Source organism: Cynocephalus volans, chromosome 1, assembly GCF_027409185.1.
Source record: "Cynocephalus volans isolate mCynVol1 chromosome 1, mCynVol1.pri, whole genome shotgun sequence".
Classification (NCBI taxonomy): Eukaryota; Metazoa; Chordata; class Mammalia; order Dermoptera; family Cynocephalidae; genus Cynocephalus; species Cynocephalus volans.
Genome location: NC_084460.1, coordinates 86,586,741 through 86,614,356, shown reverse-complemented (window position 1 = coordinate 86,614,356; position 27,616 = coordinate 86,586,741). Strand labels below are relative to the sequence as shown.

Sequence of the window (27,616 nt, the reverse complement as noted above, 5' to 3'; positions counted from 1 at the left end):
GTCTGCCACTCAGTCGCCTGGCCCCTGCCAGCCTCAACTGTAAGATGCACGCATCAGCCCGGGCGCTGGGGACGCAGGTGCTGGCGGGGATCGAGCAGGCGCGCACGGGGAGCGCGCAGGGCTGGGCCGCGGGGGTCTGCGCGCGCCTGGCCGCGGTGCGGCTGCGGGAGGCCGCGTGTGCGCGCCGCGGGCGGGAGGTGAGCGGCGGGCGCGAGCCCTGCGGCGGCCGGAGGCTGAGAGGACCCGAGGCTGGTGGGCGGGCGTGGCCACGCGACCGGCCTTTCCCGGAACGCGCCGTCCTCGGGAACGCCCGGACCGAGCGGCGTGGCCCGGCGACGCCGCCCCCTCCGTGGCCCTCTCCGGAGCGCGGCCGGGCTTGCGCCGCGAGACTACGCCCGGGGCTCGGGCTTCTGCTGTCGGCCGCCGCCCGGCGCCGGTGAGCGCGCGAGAAGGGGCCCGGCGCGGCCCTGGGCGAGGCGGGGAGCCCAGGGGCGCGTGGCGGGCCCAGGCCGCGGCCGCGCCGTGCCCACCCCGCCTTGCTCCGGGGCGCAGCCCCCGCCCTGGCGTCGCCCCGCGCGCTCCAGCCACCGTCGGACTCGGGGAGCCACCCGGGGCCCGCGGCGGGGGGCGGAAGACGGGGACGGCGCTACGGTATTGCTGGATCGGGGTGAACGCGTTCCCGAGGCGCGCGGGAAGGCCCTGGGGGCGAACTGTGGGAGGGTGTTTCTAGGGGAGGGAATGGGAAGCATTGGGACCCAAGGAGGGGAAATGGGCGAATCGGGAGGAGAGAGGAAACCCCAAGGGGCTAAGGCCACAGGATTCATGACAAACGGTCTTCAGGAACATCCAAGGCATTTTTTAAAAAATCTTAAAGGTGCAATGGAGTCTCACTTTCCCAAGCAGGAAGGAATGATGCCAGCAGCTACTACCAAGGGAGAAATGACCAAACCGTATCTTTTTTCTGTTTTCAGAGGTGTAAGGAAGACTTGAGTTTGCAGTTTTCAGCTAGGAGCAAGTGTATGTTTTAGCTTTCCCCGGGCAGCTCAGGCAGAGCCAGGGAGCTGAATTTGTGTTCTTAGTATGTGTTGGTGCTTGGTGAACGCAAATTACTGAGCGTGTGGCAGTCTAGAGAAGGGAACTATTTAAAAGATAAGGGAATTATTAAGAGATAAGACTGATTTTTTTTCTCTTAGAACAACAGGTTCATTCAAATGAATGGCCACTGGGTAACTCCAGCCCTGAATATAAAGCCTGTCATCAAAACAGTGTCCAAATATAATTCCAGGCTACAGCATGAGATGATTTGAGAGCAAGGAGGCAGAAGAGAGGAGCAAAGCTTTTCCAAAAATGAAAAAAAGCATTGATGCACAATTACTTGCCCGATAGCATCTTGCTATGAGTAGAACATTGATTTTGGATGTTATAGTGCCCAATGTTGAGTTATGACTCATATGTTCTTTGTCTGTTCTTTAGTAATTCGCAGCAAATCTGAGTATTTTACTTAAAGCATGGAATACAGAAAACAACAAAAATCTTCAGCCAGTGCTTTAATCTCATTTGAAATTCTGCAGGTAAGTTTCTTATTTTGAATTTTTAAATTATCTTAATTGGTTAAAAATGCCCATAGTCGTGCCCTTTATAAGGTTTTGCGTATGGTTGATGCAGCTACAGTGTTTGTTGTGTGTTCTAGTATGTTTCTTTCCCCAAAGGGTTTGAAGAGGTGCAAGAGTTAAGCTCTACTAAACCATTTTACATAATATATGATGGTACTTCAAAAAGTTTGTGGAAAAGTAGAACTAAAAGATAATACTAATCTTTGCATAAACTTTTTGAAGACCCCCTCATATTTTCTGAAAGAATTCAATTATTATTAAAATACCATGGTACTCCAGGAAAACTTAATAGCTACATAATCTTAATTTGGTGGGTCATATTCAATTTAAAGTTCAGACTCATTCTCTTTATCCCTGAGAAAATATTCCATTGAGTATTGTTTTCTCTTTCTTGTCCGGATGGATGGTTTTCCTTCTCCCTGTGCCCAACCTCAATCTTTGCTCTGTCTACCATTAGATGATACAGGGCGAATCCCATTTAGGAAATACCTTTATCCCTTTCACAACTATACAATATCTAGGCCAAATAAGCTTTTCTGTGGCAGCTTTTACAGCTATTGATTATCGTTGCTCACTGTGTGGTAGGTAGCCACACATACAGCCTCACGGATGAGGGGAGACGAGTGAGGTCACACGGGACACTCTTAAATGACCTTGTACAACAGACACATATATTCAAAAGTTGCAGTTCTTTTAACAGTAGGCTCTTTGGGCAAATATCTCTTTTGGGACTATGAACAATCATTTTAATAACAGTTTGAATATTATTTAATATTGATTTGCTTTTGTTACCAGGCCTTTGGGCACATTGTAAATTGGAGGAGAGGGGAAGATGAGGTTATGAGCTAAAAAGGTGGCAATTTGTAGGGGGCACATTAAGGTGAAGGGAAGACGAAACCACAGAACATCACTAGGGTCGGCCTAGGGCTGCAGGATGGAAGATTTGACTAGGGGGATAACCTGCATTCCTTGAAGCTCTGAGACATTAAAGAATAAAACCAAGAAAGCTAGAGGAACTTATCAGAGTTTCCCATCCCAAATGTGTCTGACCCCGAACTTCCTAACAGATAGTTAACTAGGAAGCCATGATCTATGGCTCCATTTTTTATACAAAGGCAAAATCCAGTGGCCAAAATAGAGGCCATATAGCACACAAAGAAAATATTTCCCATCTGGTGTTTCATGGGAAAAAAAAGTTTGCCCACCCCTGGGCTAGAACACGGATTTCTGCTAAACTCTCAACCTGTGCATTTTTAACAGGCTTTTGAAAGTTAGAACAAAGAAACACCACTCCTGTTAAAACATTTCACAAATCTTCAGCCACCTACCCCCAGCATGATGGCAAGGGCTCAAACCACGTCTCTAATCTGGAACCATATTTGGCTAACTGTTTTGGTTACAGACTTTGTTTTTCAAGATGAAGTTACCTACTTTCTAAGAGAAAAAATGATCATTGAGTCCTTTAGTATTAAGTAGTTCTTTCCTCTATACTGACACAAGGTTTGTAATTTGTGCCTTTACTAGGCATAAGCATATTCTGAGAGAGCAAACTCAGCTCCCTGCCATGATCTCTGATCACTGATTTGGAGTCTTTGAGCTGGGAGGTCGCCCCCATTTTCTCCAGGTGGCTTCACTCATGATGTTCAGTCTGAACCTTCCACCATGCTCAGCACTGAGTCTCAGCAGCTTGAGGGCAGGGCTTGTCATCTTCCCATTGCTCCCCCAGCCTCTCTAACACGGTTGCAGCATATCAAAGGAACAAATGAAATACCCTCCAATAACTAAGGGAAAGATGATCAGTGACTAAGCTTAAAAAGCAAGAATGGCAAAGATTTGTAATATTCCTAATTTAGGACAATAGTGGGGAGAAATGTTAACTAGAGCAGCTTCCCCTGTCCCCTTCCTACAGTGGGTAAAGCTGTTTGTGACAAAGCAGAGACAGAAAGCCCAGCTTTCAGGTCAGTCTTTCTGCCATTCTGCCTGACTTGCGTGATCTTTGCTCTGCTTGAGATTTTGTAGCTTCCCTGACATGGTCATGCTGTTGCCTCTCCCTGCTGGCCGCTCTGTCACGTGGTGCTCTCAGGCTGCCCACCTGAGTGCACAGGTGCATCCACTTTTGCTGCACTCTCTGTTCTCCACCTGGGAATCTCAAGAGGCAGCTGTGGGATTAGGTGCGAGGTTGGTCTCTGCTGTGGGCCCTGTACTCTGGCAGAAGTTGAAGTTGGCATTTGGAGTTGAAGGGCTTGAGTTTGGGTTCTGGGTCTGCCTGTATCTGAGCTGCACAGGTCGCTGAAGGATGGGATTGATGGTAGCATCTATTGTACAGTGTTGTGAGATGTGCTTTGTGAATTGCCAAAGAAGTTCTATAGACTTCTCTAGTGCCCCAAAGCCTACTCTGCCTTTAGAAAAAAAAAAAAATTCTGCTTAAAATCCTAACATGTTGCAAATTATTAAGAGTGATTTTCTTGTTGTTGTTGGATACAAGTGCAGATAGGGCAGAAGCAAAAAGAAAATTGCAGCTGAATTTTCCTTCTCAAGTTCTGCTGCTTTTTGTTGCTACTTATTTTTCTCAGCTCAGAAACCCTGCATGCCAGGGATTGTTTTTACCTATGAGAAAATAGTACATAATATGCCTTATTAAAAAATGGCTTTAAAAACTGAGCACACTAAGCAGCAGGCTTCCATTTTAATGAGGCTTGAATGAAAGACATTCTCCTGTATATCTCAGAATACATCTGAGTGTGGTACTGCTGCAACCAGCAGGGGTTTCAAGGACTGGGAAACCCTAATAGAGCATAGGTTTTATTTAATATTTATTTCATATAAGTATATAATATTTATACTCACTGTCTAGTTAAAACTGTGTAACAGCCACAGGGAGTGGTGCTCAGAGTGAATTTTTTTCTTAAACTCAGTGAATAAATACTTCAGATTTATTCTTAGAAATTGAACAATTTAAAAAGTTTATGCAAAAATGAAACTTTTTCTATATGCTACATTTTAAACATAAATAACAAGGCCGTGGAATCTTGGAATTGGAAGGGACCTTAGCAGTTGCCTAGAGTAACTTAAAACTCAGTAAGGAGTCAACCTCTATAACAGTCCTGGCAGCCACATGAAGATTTACATTGGTGAGCAGCCCATTCTAGTGATCAATATTGAACCCTCTATCTTTGGGTTCCCATTTGCCTTCTGGAGTTATACTGACATAGTGTTCAAAATATTTGAAAGCATCTACCATGGCCTTTCTAAACTTTTGCTTTCCCCAGTTCCTTCAGCCACTACTTCATCCAATCCTTATGGGAGATGATAAACCCTGCACCAACTGGATTACCCTCTCTGACTTAAATGTAACTTGTCATTGACTCTTTTAAAGTGGAACATATAGGTGGATATGGAATTATGGGCCCTTTTTCCCCAGATGATTTTTCTGTTTCTTGAACCCAAGAGTGTTTTAGGGTGTGTGTGTGTGTGTGTGTGTGTGTGTGTGTGTGTGTGTGTGTGTGTGTGTGTGTGTGTGTGTGTGTGTGTGTGTGTGTGTGTGTGTGTGTGTGTGTGTGTGTGTGTGTGTGTGTGTGCGCGTGCGCGTGCGTGTGCGCGTGCGTGTGTTTTGGGGAGGGGGACACATAGTATTAACTTGTAGAGTTTCTGTTAGCACTGTCATTCATTCACAAGTACGTAGGGAGTGCTTTCTATGTGCCAGGTGCTGTGCTAGGTTGTGGGGACATAGCAGTGTGCAGAATGAACCTCGTCTGTGCACTGGTGGAACTAGCTGGGGCCTGAAAGGTGTCCTGGCCTAATCTCCTAAGGTTCTGATGAGAAAAGCAACTCCCCGAATTCAATGACTTCCTCCCCACCACTATTAGAACTAGAATCCTTGTCTCCTTATTCCCCAGTTATTCCTTTAATATCCCCACCTTTCTTCATATTGAACTCATACTCAACTAAAATCTTAGGTCTTTTGGGGATGCTCTTAAAATGGTCCCCCAATCCTATTCTTGTGTAGTTGGTTTTTTGAACTCTGATAAAGGACAATAAATTTGTTCCCATGAGATTTCATCTTGCTTTAGCCCTCTTCCAACCTGTTGAAAGCTTTTTGGATTGTAATTATACCTTCTAATGAATTTGGTGGTTTTTTCCTGCTACTGCTTGTCGACAGTTGAATAAGCCTACATTCATTTGTCTTTAATAAGAATTATTAAACAAGAAAAGACTAAAACTAGGCCTGTGATCAAACCTTAGAGTTTTCTCCCATGCTGGCAAAGATGCTCTAATCAACCTTAGAATGAACAGAAGTGGGGAGGCAGGCAGGTCCATGGCTGTTTTGGTCAACATTGGATTTTCAGAGTCCAGAACAAGCCCAGGAGATGTGTGTTGAACAAATGACTGCATGAACAATACACTGGCTGTGATAGATCAGCCAATTTTGAAACTATCCAGCCACTGTTACGTTTTCCCATTTTGTTCGGAAAGATCTTTCAGTGCCTGGTTCTCTTCACAGCAGCTTAATTCTGGTGTGTTATCTAAGGCTTCCCTTCATCTTCCGGTTGAGGAACCCTATTGAAAATGGGGATGAGGTTTGTCAGATGGAGCGTTTCTAGTGAATCTCTGCTGGCTCCTGACAGTCATTGCTTTTGTATCTAAGTGTTCACTAATGTTTACAGAGACTCAGCAACTTATTCGGGGTTATTTGGAATATAAATGCTTTAACATTATTCTCTCCAGCAATTCCTCCATTGTTAAAAAGTGAACGTGGAAGCGAGGATTTTTTGAAAACTGGGTGAGAATTTGGAAGAACTGAGTATGATTTGCGTGGAGATTGAACAGTGTTTGTACAGTCAACAAGACTGACCACATATACCTCGGCGGTGCCGTAAATTGTAATGAAGCTGAAAACTTTCTATCACCTAGTGACATCATAGCCTTCACAGTGTTGCAGCTCAAGGAATTATGCACATGGCCATGGTGATGCTGGTGTAAACAAACCTACTGCAAAATATGTTAAGAGTGCCTAGGTTACCCTCACGGTGACCCTCCCAAAGGTAGCTCAGATTTTAAGATAGAAAGCCAAGTGTGTACACAGTGGGTCTGACCCCAAGTGAAAGAAATGTTGTCTACCTTAGAATTCTTGCATTTTTAAATGATTCCCACCCATCCCCATAGCAAAATAATAGTCAATAACAGCTAACACTGAGTGCTTGCTGAGCGCCAGGCACAATCCCTACCTGTAAGTTAATTTTCATAACTTGGGGGAGGGGGTGTGTTATTCTAGTCCCCATTTAACAGATGAGGAAAGTGAGGCACAGAGAGAATTAGTAACATAATTACAGGGCCCAAGCTCATGCAACTAGCGGCCAGTGTAGATACAGGAAAATTCATTGCTCTTTCCTTTCATGATACGTTTTTGCATAACAACAAAATCACCTAATGACACATTTCTTAGAATGTATTTCCATCATTAAACGATGCATGATTGTATTTAGGATTTCCTTTTGTTTAAAGTTTCTGGTTCAGCTTTGACAACTCCTCGACTCTAAGGAAGAACAGGTGTTGTGCTACATGGAGGAAAGTATGAAGACACCAGTCCAGGGGGTAAAACAAGCTAGGAGGGAAGCCTCATAGTACAGTGGTTATAGGCTCCACTTGCGGGGCAAGGACATCTGGATTCCCAGTGCCACTCTGCTGGCTCGGGGACCCTAAGGAGCAGTCTCCAAATCTTCAAAGCTCCTTAGCTGGAAGATAAATGTTACAATGATGGTTCCTACTTCACAAGTTTGTTTTAATCCTGAAACAAATGGAAATATGGAAAATATTTACTATTGTGATAGGACCAAGCAAGGGCTATTGCTAAAATTATGGAGAGAGGGGAGCGTGAAGAAGTCGGATAGAGTAGGAAGCAATTTCTTTTTAATGTAAGCCTTTGTTTGTCCTGACAGAGTAAAGCATATATCGTTTTTAAGTGTTATTAAATGAGGCATATATATGGATTGCTGTTCATTCATTCAGTAAATAAAATTTGATTCCCTATGATATGTCCAGATGTGTGGTCCAAAGTAAGGAAAAAAATGTAAATCTTATCAAATATGCACAATCCTCAAAGTAGCCTGATGCCACTTTAATATCTTCTGCTTCAGTTGGTAAAGCTCCATTTATTTTGTAGCTCTCTTCCAGTTGCTGGAAGAAGTGCCTATTGTAGGACTTTTGACTGTGCAAGTCATGCCCAGAAAAACTACTGTTCAGTTGTAGAAGACTATGGGGGCAGGAGAAGGATCAGGGGAGAGGGGAGTACGTGTGTGGAGGAGGAACCATGAAGTCCACGTCGTTGTGTGGACCTCCACCAGCAGTTCCTGTGGCTTATATCTGCAGGGTCGCAGAGCATCAGGCACCTGAAGATACTGGAGGAAGCAGAATCCTTGGACTCTGGGAGAACGCATACTGATTTGAAGGGAGAAGTGGGATCCACTAGGATATTTTTGCATGTTTAATTATCTTATAGAACATGCGGTATCTAAGACATATTTGGGAGCTATTAGCAGAGTTTGTAAATGGAACAAAATGTAGGCAAATAAGAATAAATTAGAGGAAATGTTTAGTGTGGACTTTAATAATAACAGCAGTACCATCTACTTAGCTCTGACTGTTTGAGCCCCATCCCACATGTTTAGCACGTGTTATGTCATGTAGTCCTCACGATAAACCCACGAGGAAGGTATTATTGCTCCCATTTTACAAATAAGGTAGCTGAAGCTTAAAAAAGATGAAGCGATTTGCCCAAGTGGGTATACAGTGCATCTCTAACTCCAGTGTGTCCACGAATCCCCTGGGGATATTGTTAAAAATGTAGTTTCTAAAAAAAAAAAAAAAAAAAAAATGTAGTTTCTGATTCAGTAGCTTTGGGTGGGGCCGGAGTAGGAGGGTCTCAGGCAGCAGAGTGTAGTCACTCTGGAGCTTTACAAATGCTGCCACCTGCACCTCACCACCCTCCGGAACTCTAGTTGGTGTGTGGTGCAGCCTAGTATGCAGAGTTTTTCAAGTTCTCCAGGAGATTGTAAGGCACAGCAAGGTGAGAATCACTGGGTTAAAGAAGAGGGAGAAGAGAAGGTGGTCATTGTTTCTAATATATTCAGAGGAGGTTATCAAACACAGCACTGGAGGGTTGTAAAAATAAAGTGTTTAGTTCAGTCTGAGTGAATGGTAGAGTTTTAATGTTGCTTTATGGATTATTGTGTTTAGTTTGGGAGGGTATCACTAGGGCAGTTTCCCTCAGGGATGTGTATTGATATGTAGGGTTTTTCTTCCCCCTTTGTAAGGAATAGGACATGACTGATGTGTATAATTATGGTTTCTACTATACTTAATAGGCACAGGACCTTTTTTAGGAATTTAGGATTTCCACCTCCTTTGTAGTAGTATTTTTTTTTCTTTTATTGTAGGCTTTATTTCTGTATGCCTTATTTCTTTTATGTAGAAAAGTTGGAATGTTGCACATCTGGCTGTAGTTTAGTAAGTAGTTAGCACATGTTTTTTTCTTTGGGTGACTCAATCTAACAGGCTTGGGCTTAAATTTTATTTATTTTTTTGGCAGCTGGCTGGTACGTGGATCAAACACTGGACCTTGGTATTGGGCTTAAAATTCAACTGAAATTTTGTTTTTGTTTTTTTCTGTCTGCACCTGATAAGACTCAGTTAAAGTGCACATGATCAGAATCAGTATAGCCTATTAGAATAAGGCTTTGTTATTAGAACGTAGCTGAATAAAAGTAAGCATAATCTAACATATTCAGGAGTTTACTTTTGGATTCCGTTTATTCTTGGGAACATTTATTAGGTGGATAAAAGTACATTACCAAAGCATTTGTACAGTGTTCAGATATCCACCGAGCACCTGCTGTGTGCTAGACACTGGGGGTATGGCAGTGAGCAGGAAGGGCCATGTCTTTTCCCTCTCCAACCTCAAGTTCTCTTGAGGGGAACAGATAATAAACAGACATAGATTTTTAAAAATCTAGATGGGGTTAAATGCTGAGAAGAGAATAACCAGGGATGTGATAGGAAACAAGGGCTGGGGGAACTACTCGAGATAACGGGTCAGGGAAGGACTCTCCTAAATGACATTGTGCTGAGACCTGAGGCATGAGAAGGAGCCAGCCTTTCTAAGAATCAGCTTTTCAGTTAGAGGGAGAGGAAGTGCAAACTGCTCCAGGGAGGGAAGAGTGTGACAAATTCCGGGATCAAAAAGGAAGCCATTGTGGCTGAAACAGGGTTGGGAGGGGGTCATGATAGCAGGTGAGATGGGGGCTTCTATGCACTTACAGAGAGACACATGATAGATTTTGATAGATCTTCATCAGAAATGTTACCATTGTTATCTTTAAGTTTTTATTGTCTTTGGGCTTTTTTTTTTTTTTGCATTCACTAAATTTTCTCTAATGAACATATATCACATTTGCAATTAGAAAAATTTTATATATTTTTAAAAGAATTAAATTTGACTTCCTTTTGCAGCAAATAGCCGAGGTTTTTGTACCCCAGGAAAGAATTTTAGGTTATTCTGGCTTGAATAGTTGCACCATTGCATGATCCGTTTTTTTTGTTTGTTTCTCTGGCGTCCTTGCATTTGAACTAATTCCTTCTCCAAGCCCATTATTTTCTATTGCCCAGCATTTTTTTGATGCATAATAAAAAGGCATCTATCTCCATGAGTGATTAGTTATTATTCTTGTTAATAACTTGTATTTCAGGTTTTGAGAGTAGGAATCTTTAGTCTTTCTGGGTAAAGACAATAAGGCTGTGATGCTGCTTTTCTGTCTGTATCAGGATTCAGTGGTAGCAAGAAATTAAAACCCACTCAAAGCAGCTGCAGTTAAAAGAGGCTCCCTAAGATAGGCAGCATTGCAGCCAGGCACCAGATTCCCTAGAATCTGGTGGCCAAAAATGTGAGATTTGGAGTCCTGTTTGAGTGTGTTGTCACCACTTATGAGCCTGTGACTTTGGGCAAACTATTGACTTTCCCTATGCCTTAGTTTCCTTACCTATTAAATGGGATAGTGAAGGTTTTAAAAGCACCTTAATTCATGGGCTTTTCAAGAAGTTTACATGAGCTGGTGCCTGGGAGCAGTTACTGTTGCTGTCACAACTGCTGGGCCCCTGGGGACACCTGACAACACTGATTGCATACAGTAACAGATACACAGAATGACCAACTGGACTGCTGAGTTTTTACTTGTGTTTAATGAAGCATGACATAAAAAAGAAAAGGGCACACATTATAAGATGAATTATCAGAGTGAACTCACCTTAGAACCCCGTAACCAGAATGTCCCATTAGCCCCTCCCAGTTTTACTCCTCCCTTTCCCCAGAGGTTGCTAATGTCCTGAATTCTAACATACAGATTAGTTTGCTAATTCTAACATCCAGATTGCCTGCTTTTCATCTTTATGTAAATGGAATTATAGTGTCTGTACTTTATGTGTCTGGCTTCTCTTGTTTACAACGTTATGGTTGACAGATTCTCCACGATGTCAGGTGAGGTGGTAGTTTGTTAATTTTGGATAACGTGCTGTTACATAATTTTGTCTCTTCTACTGTGGGTGGATATTTGGGTTCTTTCCATGTTGGGTCCGTCATGAATAGTGTGCTGTTATGAACTTTCTTGTACATTTCGGGGTAGAGGGCTCTCGATCAGAAGGACTTGAGCCACTTACATTTCTTAATGTCCTTATGTACCTGCACATTAATGCTGGGTGTTCTACCTAGGGTGGGATTGCTGTATTGTAGGGCACATACAAGTATATGTTCAGCTTTAATGAATAACACTAAAAAGTTTTACAAAGTAATTGAACCAACTTGCATTTACTACAAAATACTACTTAAATTTTTATTTGTTTAATAATTCACAGAAATTAGTCTCTCTCTCAATTCAGTGAATATACAACTATCTCCTTGGACATAAATTTCCAAAGTGTGCAATTTTAGTCCTGCCAGAGGCTCTGAAAATTAAAATAAGTTCTTTGCTCAGATAAATTTGAGAAACCTTACGTTTTATATCCTCTTCTCAGAGAATGTACCTTAATATTAAAAACTCTGAGAAGCTCTCCATTAAAAAAAAATTGTTTGTTTGAACGATTTCCAATATTTTTGGCCTGCAGAGCCTTTTTGAGGCTATAACACCTGTAGACAAGATGTAGATGCAGCCTGTGAGTGGACTGGGGTGGTGGGAAGAGGGCAGTCTTTGCCTGCCATAAAGCTCCAGTGATTAATAACCAAGATGTCGAGTCCTTCTCCGTGGATGGTGGTTTCATTTGATGGTGAAGCATTGACGTACTTAATAATCTGCAAGCTGGTAACCTGTTTTCTCTCTGAAGATTTGCCGAGCTTTTCTAGTATTTGAGTTGTTTTTTCAGCTGTTGTGGATCAATCCCTAAATCAACAAGTAATTACTGGTGGCCTGCTGTGCGCCCAGCATTACGCTGGGTTTGTGGGCTAGAGAAGAAACTGTTTGCTTAATGAGAATCATTTATAATCTAGTTGTTGAGTGGATGTGTAGTTAATACAATCACAAGTTTATCTTTTATAAAATGGAAACTATTTTTAAATTATAATCTATTTCTTAGAACGATGTGTGGCATTAGTATTTAAGAAGTCAGTGGTAAAATAATAGTCTACTTCCCTGTTGGTTCTTTTTATATTTTTTCTATTCGTCAGTGCTGTAGGTTCTTCTTTCTGTCCAGCCCCTGGGACGTGGGATTTAGAACACTGTCAGGATTCGTGCAGCCGCTAGATAGCTGGCCTAAGGAAGCAGACGAGCTGCTCTGTGCTCCCACTGTCAGAAAATGAGCCAATCCCAGGCCTTAGGCCAGTGTGATTTCTGTGACACACACACCCGCACACTCACTCAAGTGCCATACACACAGGGGCCACTTCAATTGAGACCTTATTTGTCCACCACGTACCTGCGGGTCATTTAACTTCAGAAACTATTGAATGCCCCGGCCCTAGGCCAGGCCCTGTGCTGACTGGTTAATCCTTGTTCTCTTCATTGAACTTCACAGTAATTGAATTGGTATTGTGATGCCTGATTTATAGCTTAAAAAGTAAACCTTTGAGAAGTTGAGTAACTTGTCCAAGGTCACACAACTAGTAAGTGCTGCAGTCAGGATTTAGGGTGGATCATTTAACTCTGATATCCAAAGCATTATTATTGTGCTTTTTTCCTATTTGTTTTGATAAATTTAAAATGCAAAGAAAACTATAAATATAAGAGAACACCTATATTTCCATCATCCTGAATTAACAACTGTTAATATTTTATAGTATTTGCGGCTAGTCTGTTTTTCCCCCTTTAACCCAAGACCCTTTCCTTCATCGGTAGGGATACCTGTGCTGCTGAGTGTGTTTTCCTGCAGTCCTTTTAAAAATAGTCGTGTATACATAGCTGCTTCTAAAAGCTCATCATTTCTAGTGTGTGGTTTTAAAATTTTTGTATAAATGGTATTATATGTATGTATCATTATATAATTTGTAGCTTTTACTCAATATTTTATTTTTGAGGTCTATTCAAGTTGATGTACTATGTACAAATCCAGTTTTTTGTTTTTTTAAAAGCTATCTTATATGACTCCATTGGAAGACATACCAAATTTTATTAATCTGTTATCATATAAATACACATTTATATTTAGGTTGCCTGTAATTTTCTGCTTTTGTTGCTCCACAATGAGCATGTCTGTATATGTCTCCATGGTGTATCTGTATGAGTTTTTGCAGGGTTGTTCCTAGAAGAGGAATGGCTGGTTTTCCATTTTACTAGATGCTGTCATATTGCTCAGTACAGGGGCTCTAACGGTTTATCCTTCCACCTGCAGTGCACAAGGATACTTCAAAAAGTTTGTGGAAAAATAGAATTGAAAGATAATATGAATCTTTCCATGAACTTTTTGAAATACTCATTCATATGACAAGTAGCGTGTACCCCAGAACATGATTAATGTTAAGCTTTTGACATTTTCTAATCTGATGGGTTTGCATTTCCTTGATTACCAGTGAGATTGAGCCTCTTTTCATGTTTATTGGCCATTCTGATTTCCTCTTCTGCGAACTTCTTATTTACATGTTGCCCTTTTGATTTGTAACATTTATACAAACTTTATACAAATATATAAAACAATATTAGATTACAAATATATACTCTAAAGCAAATATACAGTAAAGAGATTTTGGACACCAGCCTTTTATTGCTTGTAGATATCTTCCCTCAGTCTGTGGCTCATCTTTTCACTGTTCATGGTGTCTTGTCCTGTATGGTACTTATAAATTTTAATGTAACACAATGTATTTCTCCTCTCTTTTATGAGATACGTTTTTTGTGACTTGTTTCTGAAGCCTTCCCTACACAGAGGTCATAAATACATTCTGCTGTATTTTCCTGTAATCATTTTAGTTTTGCTTTATTTACATTTAGTTCTTTTATCCACCTGGAATTTTATTTTGGAAATATGAATATAATTTTACTTTTTCCACATTTATTTCTATACTGTTTATTGAATCTTTACCCCCTTGGTTTGCGATGCCACCTCTGCCATTTATCAAGTCCCCCTGTGTGTGTGGATCTGCTTCTGGTCTTGTTATTCTTTTGTTTACTCTGTCTGCTACTCTGTTTTAATTACTATAGCTCTGCCATATGATTTGATAACACCCATCCCACCCCCACCTCAACCTCATTCTTTGTTTTCAAAGTTATCTTGATTTTTGGATCATTATATTCCTGAGAACTTCAGTCTCTCTTCGTCAGGTTCCTTCCAAAATCCTACGAAATTTTATTGATTAATTTGGGAAAGTGGATTCTTTACATTTGAGTTTTCTTTTCCCTGAACATGTTATCTCTCTCTACGTATTTACATCTTTTTTTTTTATTCTTCAGAAAAGTTTGTTTTTAGTTTCCTACATCAGCATCCTGCATATCTTTTGTTAGCTTTATTTGACACTCTACAGTTTTTGTTGCCATTGTGATTTTTCTGTTAAAGTTTTATTTGTTTTTTAATGTTTCTGATTTGTATGTCAAACTCACATCCAGCATCTTGGTAAACCTATTAGTTGTTACACATTATCTTTTACGCTGTTGAGTTTTCTATGTAGATGATTATGAAAATCATCATAATATGAAAATAATTATAGTTTTTTTTTCCTTCATTAACAATTTTTATGTCGTATTTCTTTTCATGCTTTGGTGTGGATATCAAGGATCTATAGAGCCACACTGAATAGTAGGAGTGATAGTGGGCATCTTTGTCTTTTTCCTGACTTTAATGGAAATGTTTCTAAAGTTTCATCATTATGATTGCTATATAGTTTTTTAACAGGTTAAGGATTTTTTTGTACTATTCCTAATATTTGGTTATTTTTTTAAATAATATCTTTTTTGTGTGTATTATTTTATTTTCTGCTTTATTCTTTCTCTTCTATTTTCTTTATAATAACATCAAGGTTTTTAAAAAATTTATTTTATTTTATTTATTTATTTATTTTTTGCTGCTGGGCAGGCATCCAAATCCTTGACATTGGTGTTATAACACTGCGCTCTGACCAACTAAACTAACCAGCCAGCCTGAAATTATTTTTTAACTTCTTGAGCTAAGTACTTAGCTCACTTATTTTAAATCTTTTTCTAAATATATTATTCACTTTGCTAATGAAAGAAGCCATACACAAAAGTCTGTATACCGTATGATTATGTATTGTATCATACTGCATGCTGTATGATTTCATTTATGTGACAAAGATGGAACTATACGGACCAAAAACCAGATCAGTGGTGGCCTGGGAGTGGGGAGAAGGATTGAGTACAAGAGGGCACTAGTGGAATGTATGTTGTAATGGAACTGTTTTATATCTCAGTTGTGCTGATGGTTACATGACTGTCAAACTTACAAAACAGTATATCAAAAAGGGTGAATTTTACTGTGTATAAATTATACACCAGGAAAAAGTAGATACAAAAATATATATAAAGTAATTCTACTTTTTAAAAAACACATTATTTCAAAAAGGCTATTAATTTTCTATAAGGACTGATTTAATTATATACAGAGTGTTTTTATCTGTAGCACTTTTTTAAACGATTTGAGTCAAAATAATATTAAAAGGTGTTACATTAGATAACACCTTTACTCACCCCTTTTCTGATACACCCCATTCCTCCCTGCCCACTATGTGCATTGTTTTTCTCATGCACAAATATACGAGGCATCTTTAAAAGGTTTATGGAAGGAGTTATATTACCTTTTAATTCAATTTTTCCATGAACTTTTTGAAGTATCCTCATATATATATATATATTTTGTGACCTTTTTTTTTTATTGAAACATAATTGATTATACATATTTGTGGGACCCTCATATATTTTCATTTCTTCTTCCTTTCTAACACAAAAGTTAGCACATTATGAACACTGTTCTGTATTTTACTTCTTCACTTAATATATTCTAGAAATCTTTCCATGTCAGTACATAGAGAATGTCTTCATTCTTTTCTTTTTCTTTTCAACATCCCATAATGTCCTATTGTGTGGAACTTCAGAAAATTCATAGAAAAATAGAATTAAAAGATAATATGAATCTTTCCATGAACTTTTTGAAGTACCCTTGTATGTATCATGGTTTATGTAAGAAATCTCTATTAATGGTACCTTGAATTATATCAAGTTATTTGCTGTAACAGTGTTGCACAGAATAACCTTATGTACATACATCATTTTGGACAAATGCAGCTGTATCTGAAATAAACTCCAGGAACAGAATTACTGACAAAAGGGTACTCTATTTGTAATTTGTATAAGTATTTCCAAATTGCCCTCCATAGAGGTATTACCATTTTATACACCAACAGAAATATATGAAAGAGGGAATTTTTTTTCTTAACCTTTTATTTTATTTCTTTAAAAGCAATTATTTTAAAGTGATAAGAATTATTTTGAAGTAAATACAGATATCCTGACATAATTTTAAAAGTGTTTTGTTCTTAACAACTTTATTGATGTATAATTTATAAAACCATAAAATTATTTCATTTACATATACAATTCAATAATTTTTACTAAATTTAGAGTTGTGTAACCATCACCACAATCAAATTTTAAAATATTTTTATCATCTCATAAAGATTCCTCATGCCCATTTGCGGTCAGTTCCTGATTCCACCCCCAGGCAACCAGTAACCTACTATTTATAGATAAGACTTTTGTGTCTAGCTTTATTTTTTACTTAGCATAACATTTTTGAGGTTCATCCACCTTAAGAATTTTTACAACTGACATTTGTTGTAGCATGTATTAGTACTTTGTTTCTTTTAATAACTGAATGGTATTTTATTGTGTGGATATATCACATTTTGTTTATCCAGGAACATTTTCTTTTGTAACCAGGTAACATCACACTTAACAAAATTAATAATCCTCCTTGCATCACCTGTTATCTAGATTGTCTTCAAATTTCTCCAGAATCCAGGCCAGGACCATACATTGCAACTGTGTATATCTCTTAATCTCTTTTAATCTAGAGCCATCCCTTTTTACGTGGCACTGACTAGCTGAAGAGACCATGCTAGTTGTTCCAGAGAACACCACCCTCCTGGGTTCATTTGCTTTCTTGTGAGGTGTTCCTTAGCTTTTCCTTCTCTCCTCTGTATTTCTTGTAAAATTTGATTAGATTCCAGTTAAACGTTTTTGCTAGGATACATTAGAGATTATATTGTATGCTTCACTGTGTATCTCATTGAGAGATATGTGTTTGTTCCACCATTTATAATGCGAAGACAGATCATTGGGCTGGAGTGGCGACATCCTGATCTTCCAATGTAAAGTTTATATTTTTTCAGTTCTTGCAACAAGAAAGTAATCTTTGTGGTGTTATTTTGGTAACACTCCTATGTCCAATTCCCTATCAACTTTTCATTTGATGATCAAAAGTAGTGATTGATAATTAGTGCCTGAATCAGTAATTTTATGAGAGTTTGCAAAATGACAGTTTTTTTATTTTGTCATTCCATCTACATTTATAGTTGGCATTTTTTCTGTAAAGAATACCTTTTCCTCTTCAACTAGGGCTTATTTGCTTTCCCTGGCCTCGGTCATTCTTTAAAGCAGGAAAGAAAAATGCTTGTCTTCCCCCCACCCAGTAATTTTCAAGTAAGGAGTTGGTATAATGGCTGCTTCGTTGAAATGTACTACATTGCCAGTGTTCCATTGCAGATATTTTATAATTTCCAACATGGTGTCTTTAAATTTATGGGTTAAACAGAAATTGCATGTGTTAGGATTTTGAGTTTCCAAATAGATTTTTTTAAGTGTGTTTTTCAAGTTACATTCTTGTAGCTGATTTATGATTACATTATGATTAGAGAATGTAGCCTGTATTGAGTTTTAAAAATTATTGAGATGGCCTGTGTAACCTAATATTATTGGTTTTTTGATCGATGTTTTATGAAGTCTTAAAAACTCATATTCCTATTTTTATTGCATGAAAAGTGTTAAATGTTTTTCTTTTTTTTTTTTTTTTTTTCATCCTGGTGCTACTGCAGATAAATGTTTCTATTGGGTCAAGATTATTAGTAATATTATTTGAAACACTCACATACTTATTTTTTGTCTGCTTGATGTATCAGTTACTTAGAGAGATGTGTTAAAAATCTCCCATAGGATAATAGATTTTTCTGCATATACCCATGCTTTTCAGGTTTTGCTTTATATATTTTGATACTATGTTTTTATGGTCATATAGCTTCATGATTGTTAAATTATCTTGTTGAATGGTTTCTTTTATTAGTAACAAAATCTCCTTTGTCCCTTTTAAATGCTTTTCACTTAAAATGTGTGATGTTAATAATTAGCTACAACAGACATTTTTAGTAGGTATTTTCCTGATATATTGTTTTCTGTTTCCTGATATTTATTTATTTATTTATTTATTTATTATTTTTTTTAAATTTTATTTTGCCGATATACATTGTGGCTGATTATTGTTGCCCCTCACCAAAACCTCCCTCCCTCCTCCCTCCCCCCACCCATGTCCCCTCTGTTTGCTTGTCATGTCAACTTCAAGTAATTGTGGTTGTTATATCTTCTCCCCCCCCGCCGGTTTTTGTGTGTGTGTGTGAATTTATGTATTAATTTTTAGCTCCCACCAATAAGTGAGAACATGTGGTATTTCTCTTTCTGTGCCTGACTTGTTTCACTTAATATAATTCTCTCAAGGTCCATCCATGTTGTTGCAAATGGCAGTATTTCATTCGTTTTTATAGCTGAGTAGTATTCCATTGTGTAGATGTACCACATTTTCCGTATCCACTCATCTGATGATGGACATTTGGGCTGGTTCCAACTCTTGGCTATTGTAAAGAGTGCTGCGATGAACATTGGGGAACAGGTATACCTTCGACTTGATGATTTCCATTCCTCTGGGTATATTCCCAACAGTGGGATAGCTGGGTCGTATGGTAGATCTATCTGCAATTGTTTGAGGAACCTCCATACCATTTTCCATAGAGGCTGCACCATTTTGCAGTCCCACCAACAATGTATGAGAGTTCCTTTTTCTCCACAACCTCGCCAGCATTTATCGTTCAGAGTCTTTTGGATTTTAGCCAACCTAACTGGGGTTAGATGGTATCTCAGTGTGGTTTTGATTTGCATTTCCCAGAGGCTGAGTGATGTTGAGCATTTTTTCATATATCTGTTGGCCATTTGTATATCTTCCTTAGAGAAATGCCTACTTAGCTCTTTGGCCCATTTTTTAATTGGGTTGCTTGTTTTCTTCTTGTAAAGTTGTTTGAGTTCCTTATATATTCTGGATATTAATCCTTTGTCAGATGTATATTTTGCAAATATTTTCTCCCACTCTGTTGGTTGTCTTTTAACTCTGTTAATTGTTTCTTTTGCTGTGCAGAAGCTTTTTAGTTTGGTTTTGTTTTAGGTGTGTGTCTTATAAGCAGTATTTGGCAGAATTTTAAGCCAGTCTGAGAGTCTCTGTGTTTTAGTAGGTGAGTTTACATTTATATTTACTTTAATTAATGATACATTTAGATTTGTTTCTGCCATCATCTTTTGTGTTTTCTATTTGTCATGTATTTCTCTGCTTTTTTTCTTCTTTTGAATGGATAGCTTGCTTTGTTTCTTTTATATCTCAGATAATCAGTTTGGAAGGTATATTTCATTATCTGTTCTTTCTGTGGTGACTCTAAAGGTTAATATATATCCTCTAATTAATTTTTTATCAAAATGTTAATGTTTATCAGTATCTCCTTGTCCCCACGGAATCAGCTAAGAATATTAGCATATTTTAATTTTCTTCTGAAACATCTTTTTGCAGCCACCATGTGTCATTTTTACCTAGTATGTTAGTTTCATTTTTTTACCACATGAAAGATTGTTTTTGTTCTTGCTCTTGTCTCTTTTCTTTTTTTCTGTCTATATTTATTTAGTCTTCCCTGTTTTCTAATAATCTCCTTGCTTACCTTTGTTTCTTGCATTCATTTCTTCCCCCAAGTTCATTTTTTTCATGTTAAAATAAATCCTTTGATACTTCTTTCAGCAAGAGTTTGTGGACTTTATCAGTCCTAGTCTGTTTGAATGTATTTTTATTTTACTTTCATTTCACTTGAATTCTCTAAAATTCACCTGTAAAATAGGCACAATAAAACCAGCTCGCCTACTACACAGGGTTATTGGGGAGAACAAAGTGGTAACATTTGTTGAAAACACTTATAAACTGTTAGACCTGTGTGTGTGTGTGTACATGCTGTTACTAGTAGCTAGTATAAATCCTCATTTATATTAGCATTACTGTATTTTGAGTGGATTTTTAAAATCATTTCTTACTGTGTTGAGATAATATTTACTGAAATAATACAGTTGTTCATGATTATACTTTTGGGGAGAAGCTAGGATAAGATGAAATTCAGGATCCTAACTCCTAACATAGGGTCACTAACATTCAGTGTAACTTTGAGTCGTGCAAGGAGAAAGTGCAGTTTTGAGGCTTTGTTTTTATTTATGAAGGTAATACATGAATAGTGTGGAAAATCCAAATGATACAGAACGAAAAAGAAAGAAAGAGAAAAACCTTCCAGAAATCCCAGAATCTAAACCATTGACATATTAGAACACATCCTTTCAGACATCTCACTCTGTGTATGTGGCCACATGGATTTATAGATCCTTATCTTTTCATCTTTCAAAAGGCATCATATCACATATGCAGTTTTGCAGCTGCATTTTTCACTTAGTAATATGTCAAGGGAATATAGATAAGGATCATTGCATATAATTGATAAAGATATGCTTTTGTATGGATGTACAAGGTACTTCAAAAAGTTTATGGAAAGAAATTCTGTTTTTCCATGAACTTTTTGAAGTACCCTTATATGATAATTTTGTTTAAGGAATTATCTATTGATAAACATTTAAATCAAATTTGTTCATATTATAAATAATATACATTCCCTGCTTATTTCTTTAGGATAGATTGCTAGCAGTGGTATTGCTTGGTCAAAGAGCATTGCACATTTAAAATTTCAATAAATGTTTTTAAATTTCCCTCCAGAAAGTGCATGAGGATACCCAGTGGAATACCTTTTCCCCTCACACATACTGTGTAATATCACTTTTTTTTTTTTTTTTTTAATTTGCCAGTTTGAGACTTTTGTCAGAATATCTCTGCTTTCCTGTGAGTTTGAACATCTTTTCTTCTTTCAGTGACCATTTGCATTTTTCTTTTGAGAATTCCCTTTTTTGGTCTTTTTCTCTCTTTTGATGGTTTCTGGGTTGTTTTCTTACAGTGGAGTAATTGAAAGGACTTTTCCACTTCAAGATTATTAAAATATTCATCCATCTTTTCTTTCAGTGTTTTTACAGGTTCATTTTTCTCCCATCTTTAATTCATTTGGAGTATGTTTTGGTATAGGAGGGATACGCGTCTGTGCCTCCCAGCTTCTCACATCCTACTGTGGTTTAGAAACTTGACCGGTGAAAAAACTAAGACATGAGCAGACTTAATCCTGGCAGGAAGTGTGACGTGGCCTCCTGCTTTGCAGTTTATTGATGTGCCTTGATATTCATGAGTGGAGGCGAAGTTGGTAGGGGCAGGAGTGGCTGGGGGGGTGGTGAAAGTCACACGTCAGGGTTGCCTTCTGTGAATGTGCATGTGGGACAGAGAATTAAGAACAGAAGTTACCAGCAGAGTTGTCTGTCTCTTAGTTTTCTGTTTCAGTTCTTTTAGTGACCCCTGAGCTCTTTATCACGGGAAGTGAACCTGTGGTAGGTGACATAATTCACTGGTCGATGAGCGGACTTTCATAGATGTTTCAAGTGTTAAGTCTGTACTACTTTTGAATACCAAGTGCCCTTTTTCCGTGCCGAGCTCTGAAGTCTATGGGCAAGCAGTATTTTTTCTAGCTTTTTATTTCAACGTATGTGCCTGGTTCAGAAAGGAATGGGGGTGGGGAGTCGTTTTCCCTTCTTCTTTTTGACCCCTGATCCCCTGACCCCTAAGTAAATGCTGTTAAGTTTTTTGTATGTCTTACAGAAATTTCAGGCATTATTTTTGACAACTGCACACTGCTGAATGTTCAGTTGGTGAAATTGAAGATCTTTCACTCAGAAGAAATAAATCAAGAAGAAGGTAAGATCCAAAAATATATTTATGGATTTGAAATGTACTTTTCTTCAAGTAGTAAGAATTCATCCAGTTATTTTTTTAGGATAATCCCTTCTGACAATAAAAATCAATTTAGAGAGTACAGGAAGGATGGAATAGATGCCAAGGGCAGAACCATAGCTGGTGAGAACAGCCTCCGTGTGTTGAATACCTAACACAGGCCAGGCTTTGCATGTATTGTTACTAATTCACACTGTTAATATCTTCAATGTAGAGACAGGAAACTGAGACTCCAAGAGATACATGACATACCCACTTGCCCTGGCTGGTAAAGGACAGAGCTGGGGTGTGGACTCTGGTCTCTCTGCCTTTAGAGCATCTGTGTTGTAGGTGGCCCAAAGTCTGTTCCAGCCAGTCCTTTAAAGGCCTTTACCTGCATTGGACTAGATAGTGCCTTCTCTTTTTGCTGCTGCTTTATTTTTTTCATGGGCGCATGAGCAGTAGACATCATAACCATAGTCACATTTTCACATTTAGAAACCATGGCTTATGGAGTGCATAAAAATTACTTCAATAATAAGGTTTGCTGTTTTAAGTTCTTCCCATTATTGAAATGTAGCAGGGCCTCTATTGCTGTACGCAATTATAAGTGGCACCCCTTATTCAGGCTGCTTTCCTTTCATTTGTCCAGAATTTATTATAAATATTGATTTATTAGAACGAAACATAAAATTCATAAAACTGCCATCTGACAACTATTGTAGCAAATGTACAAGTTTTCAGTGGCTGAGATGTATATGGTGCCCCTGAGGGTTGTGTGGTAGCCTGGTGAGGAGACAGTATAAAGATGGTGGTAATTCTGTAATTCTCGTTCTACAACTATTCTGTTATTAGGTTTTTCCAGGAACTGGCTGTGTATGGCTAGTAAGGGAGATAGGGGGAGAATAGGAGGTGGGTGAACAGACCTACATTTATTCTTACGAAAATGGAAACAGCATATCAAACTTCAGTTTCCATTACACTCCTGCTATAGGCCTCCCCCCATCTTACATATTGACTCTTGTGAGCAAAATTGTCTTTGCCCACAAGATCATAGAGTAAAGTGGAGAGGCAAGACATGTACATGGAACTGAACTGGAGAGAGTTTGCTGAAATGTTCCACTACCTTGTGTGACTTAAAATATTGAAAGCATTAGAGCTAGAAAAGATTATAGTGGCTAGAAGTAATCAGGACAGGTAAGATATTCAGCCAGTGGAGAGAACAAGGAGTCTTGAGATTCTGTCATTTTCATACATATTAAGAGGCAGAAGAGGGCTGGCCGGTGAGCTCAGTGGTTAGAGTGTGGTGTTATAACACCAAGGTCAAGGTTCAGATTCCCGTACTGGCCAGCAGCCAAAAAAAAAAGAGGCAGAAGAGTTGTGTGTCAAAACACCCATAGGTCGACCCAAGGTAGAACCCTTGGTAGACAAACCTTCTGATAATGACATTTGTGTTCATCCTCCATAGCAAATTCTGTAATCCCAGGAAACCTACCCCCAGCTGATTATGGGTGAAAGGGCACCTGTCAGAAGCCTCCTTAGCCCTCTGCTGGTGTTGTCGATCTGTCCCCTACCCTAAGTTCCTTAGCATTTGCTGTAAACGGTCTACTGCACTGCTGTGCCGTGTTTGCACGTTGCCTTGGGATTTTCTTCTTCCTCCGTCTCCTGCTTCCTTTGGTCTCCTTAGTACCTGGTGTAGTCTCCATGTAGAAGATGTCCAGTAAACGCTTGTACATGAATGTCCTTAGACTGAGACCTGTGCTCATGGTGCCAGGAAAGCCCTGTGGGATCCTGAATTGTAAACCACCCTTGGCCTTAGCATCTGGAGCAGAGCTGAGGCCTTGCTTTCACTCCAGTCAATGCTCTGTGTCACATACCTGTCTTTTCTTGTCTCACCTGGAGGTTCTGTGTAAAAAAGCCAGTGCTTTAGGAGGTTCCATCCACGATTCTGATCTGGTGTGTGATTTCTGAATAGACTGGAATGGGTAACATATAAAATCTCAGTACTAAGGACAGGGCTGTAATTTAGCACTTGCTATTCTGACTGAGCCTTGACTTTAGCCAATGAGGGAAGAAAGGGGCTGGGGTGGTGTTTTGGACAAGTAAAGCTATTTCGTAGTCTGAGCATTTGAAAACCCAAGAGACAGTTATCCTGTTTGTGTCTGGAGACCTCGCCTTTCAGGCAAAGACTCTCTACCCTTTATCTTATCCCACATCAGCGGTCAGCATGAAGAATGGTTGCTACAGGGTTTTTCATACTCCAAATTTGCTAGAATCCATATCAGATCACATAGCTGAGAAAGACCCTTGGTTTATTTGGACATGTTGCTAGTGATATCTCCAACATAGCATTGAATCCTTTACTTCTTTTATCTTAGGGGTAAAGAAGAGACATAATTTGTTTCTTATTGTAGATTCATTTTTTTAGCCCACTATAATCCATCTCTTTTTGTCCCTCCAGGTGTCTAGGACAAAATTCATAATAAACAGCGTGTTAGTCTGTTTCTGTTGCTTATAACAAAATACATGGAACTGGGGAACTTATAAGAAAAAGAAATTTATTGCTTACAGTTTCAGAGGCTGGAAGTCTAAAGTCCAGGGAACGTATCTGGCGAAGGCTTTCTTTGGTGGTGGCTTCAGTGACAACAGGGAATTAAATTGTGAGAATGGTGGTGCAGAGAGAGACCAACCTTGTCATTCACTCTCCTTTTAAAGCCTTTCAATCCACACCCCTGACCACCATTATTAATCCATTCACTACTGCACGGTCCTACAATCCAATCACCTCTTCAAGGCCCCACCTTTCAGTTACCATAATAGGATTTCCCACCCTCTTAACAGTCACAGTGAGGGACCAAGTTTCTAATATGTAAAACTTGGGTGACACAATTCAAGCTTCAGTGAGTTTGGGGATGGGGGGGGACATTCAGTCCACTACAAACAATTACTTGTATAGAACAAGAAGTGTTAGTTTTTCCAAAATAACCAAAGGATGTGTTTTAACCTTGGTCTTGATATAGAAAGCTAAAATACATTTTTGGTTGTTGGTATCCACTTATAGTTAAATAAAGTATAGAGTCAGGTTAGGATTTTTTATTTTTTGCTTTGGAGCTTTTGTCCTACTCTTTCTCCTTGAGTAGATAATCAGATGTAATTTGAAAATGTATTTTGGGCAGGGGGATACTAACCGATCTTTGATCAATCTTCCAGAACCTGCAGCTGGCGTGCTTCCGAGCTGCTGTGGATGGCCCTGGCTCTCTTCACTGCCCTCCTGAGTAGGATGTCACTGAGATCCCTCAAATGGAGCCTCCTGCTGCTGTCGCTCCTGAGTTTCCTTGTGATGTGGTACCTCAGCCTCCCCCAGTACAATGTGATCGAGCGTGTAAACTGGATGTACTTCTACGAGTATGAGCCAGTTTACAGACAACAGTTCCACTTCACGCTTCGAGAGCATTCCAACTGCTCTCATCAAAACCCATTTCTGGTCATCCTGGTGACCTCGCACCCCTCAGATGTGAAAGCCAGACAGGCCATTAGAGTTACTTGGGGTGAAAAAAAGTCTTGGTGGGGATATGAGGTTCTTACATTTTTCTTATTAGGCCAGCAGGCTGAAAGGGAAGACAAAATGCTAGCTTTGTCCTTAGAGGATGAGCACCTTCTTTATGGCGACATAATACGACAAGATTTTTTAGACACGTATAATAACCTGACCTTGAAAACCATTATGGCATTTAGGTGGGTAACCGAGTTTTGCCCCAATGCCAAGTACGTCATGAAGACAGACACTGATGTTTTCATCAATACTGGCAATTTAGTGAAGTATCTTTTAAACTTAAACCACTCAGAGAAATTTTTCACAGGTTATCCTCTAATTGATAATTATTCCTATAGAGGATTTTACCAAAAAACCCATATTTCATACCAGGAGTATCCTTTCAAGGTGTTCCCCCCCTACTGCAGTGGGTTGGGCTATATAATGTCCAGAGATTTGGTGCCAAGGATCTATGAAATGATGGGTCACGTAAAACCCATCAAGTTTGAAGATGTTTATGTTGGGATCTGTTTGAATTTATTAAAAGTGGACATTCATATTCCAGAAGACACAAATCTTTTCTTTTTATATAGAATTCATTTGGATGTCTGTCAGCTAAGACGTGTGATTGCAGCCCATGGTTTTTCTTCCAAAGAAATCATCACATTTTGGCAGGTTATGCTAAGGAACACAACGTGCCATTATTAACTTCACATTCTACCCAAAGCCTAGAGAAGGACATGATACGCTGAGGAAAGTGTTAGAGTGTTAGGAAAGCTCACGGGAAGGTCAGCGTGCTGGCTTGCACTGAACTGAAACTCACGAGAAACCCATAGACTGGAGGCTGGAGGCTTGCACTTGTGATTTATTTTGACAAAAATCAAGTCAGGCCCTTTAAACGTGGTATTCAGAGGAATTAAATATCTTATAAAGGAATTGGAGGTTTTTGCTAATAAAATTAATAGGACCAAACAATTTGAACATGTCATCCTGTAGACAGAATTTCTTAAAAGGGTTTCACTGAATTATAAGCTCATTAGTTCATAACAGCAAGACAGTGTGGAGTTTTATTTATTGAACAATCTAGTTATTTAATGGTTTTGTGTATATCTTACATGGATTACCAGTTTTAAAAAATATATAGTTCTGTGTGAAAAACAACTTTACTGAAGTTATACCGAACAAAATTTCATCTGTTTTTGGTCATTCAAAAGGTACTTCAGGATGTTGCAGTATTGTAGAGTTATCAGTTATTATTTAATGTTACTTCAGACTTTCTGGGTGTTTAAATGTTATGGTGGTTTTGATACTGTATAAATAGAATAGTGAATCACCCTATACATTGGAACTCTTTTCCAGTTACTTCACCGTTCAGTTTATTATTGATAGCCACATTAATGTTAAAGTCATAGACGGTTATTGCATATCAGTAATCTCTTGGACTTTGTTAGATATTTTACTGTAGTACTGTAGAGAAAAGTTGAAGTAAGAAAATCTGAACTGTTTTGCTTTTAAAAATACAGTCCCCAGTGTTTTTAAATGTCACTTCATCTGTCTCTTTTTCCACCTGGAAATTAGGAATAATATAGAATGCCAGGCAGTATTTTTTTTTTTTTTTTTGAAAGGACTCTGAAGGCAAAAAAGAAGGGCCAGAATACTAGGAAAAGAGTGTCATATTCCAGTATTTGAGTTGGAAAGGGAAGACTGAAGACCCAAGTTGCATTACTAATCTGCCTCCTGTGTTTCCTCATTAGCAGTTTGTGAATAAAGAGGAAAAAAAGAAAAA

At 38.9% G+C, this 27,616-nt stretch overlaps 1 protein-coding gene across 5 annotated transcripts; it reads left to right on the top strand.

The window, feature by feature from the left end:
• B3GALNT1 (beta-1,3-N-acetylgalactosaminyltransferase 1 (Globoside blood group)) lies at nucleotides 1-27,616 on the top strand. Of its 5 annotated transcripts, XM_063098009.1 has the most exons (5): nucleotides 213-436; nucleotides 1,474-1,571; nucleotides 3,523-3,571; nucleotides 22,188-22,283; nucleotides 25,509-27,616. In XM_063098009.1, exon 5 carries the CDS (start codon nucleotides 25,543-25,545, stop codon nucleotides 26,536-26,538), a length of 996 nt encoding a protein of 331 aa, XP_062954079.1. In that variant the 5' UTR covers nucleotides 213-436; nucleotides 1,474-1,571; nucleotides 3,523-3,571; nucleotides 22,188-22,283; nucleotides 25,509-25,542; the 3' UTR covers nucleotides 26,539-27,616. The 5 variants fall into 5 exon arrangements, with proteins under 5 accessions (XP_062954071.1, XP_062954065.1, XP_062954079.1 ...); XM_063098001.1 differs by lacking the exons at nucleotides 213-436; nucleotides 3,523-3,571 and adding an exon at nucleotides 1-77; XM_063097995.1 differs by lacking the exons at nucleotides 213-436; nucleotides 3,523-3,571 and adding an exon at nucleotides 128-197.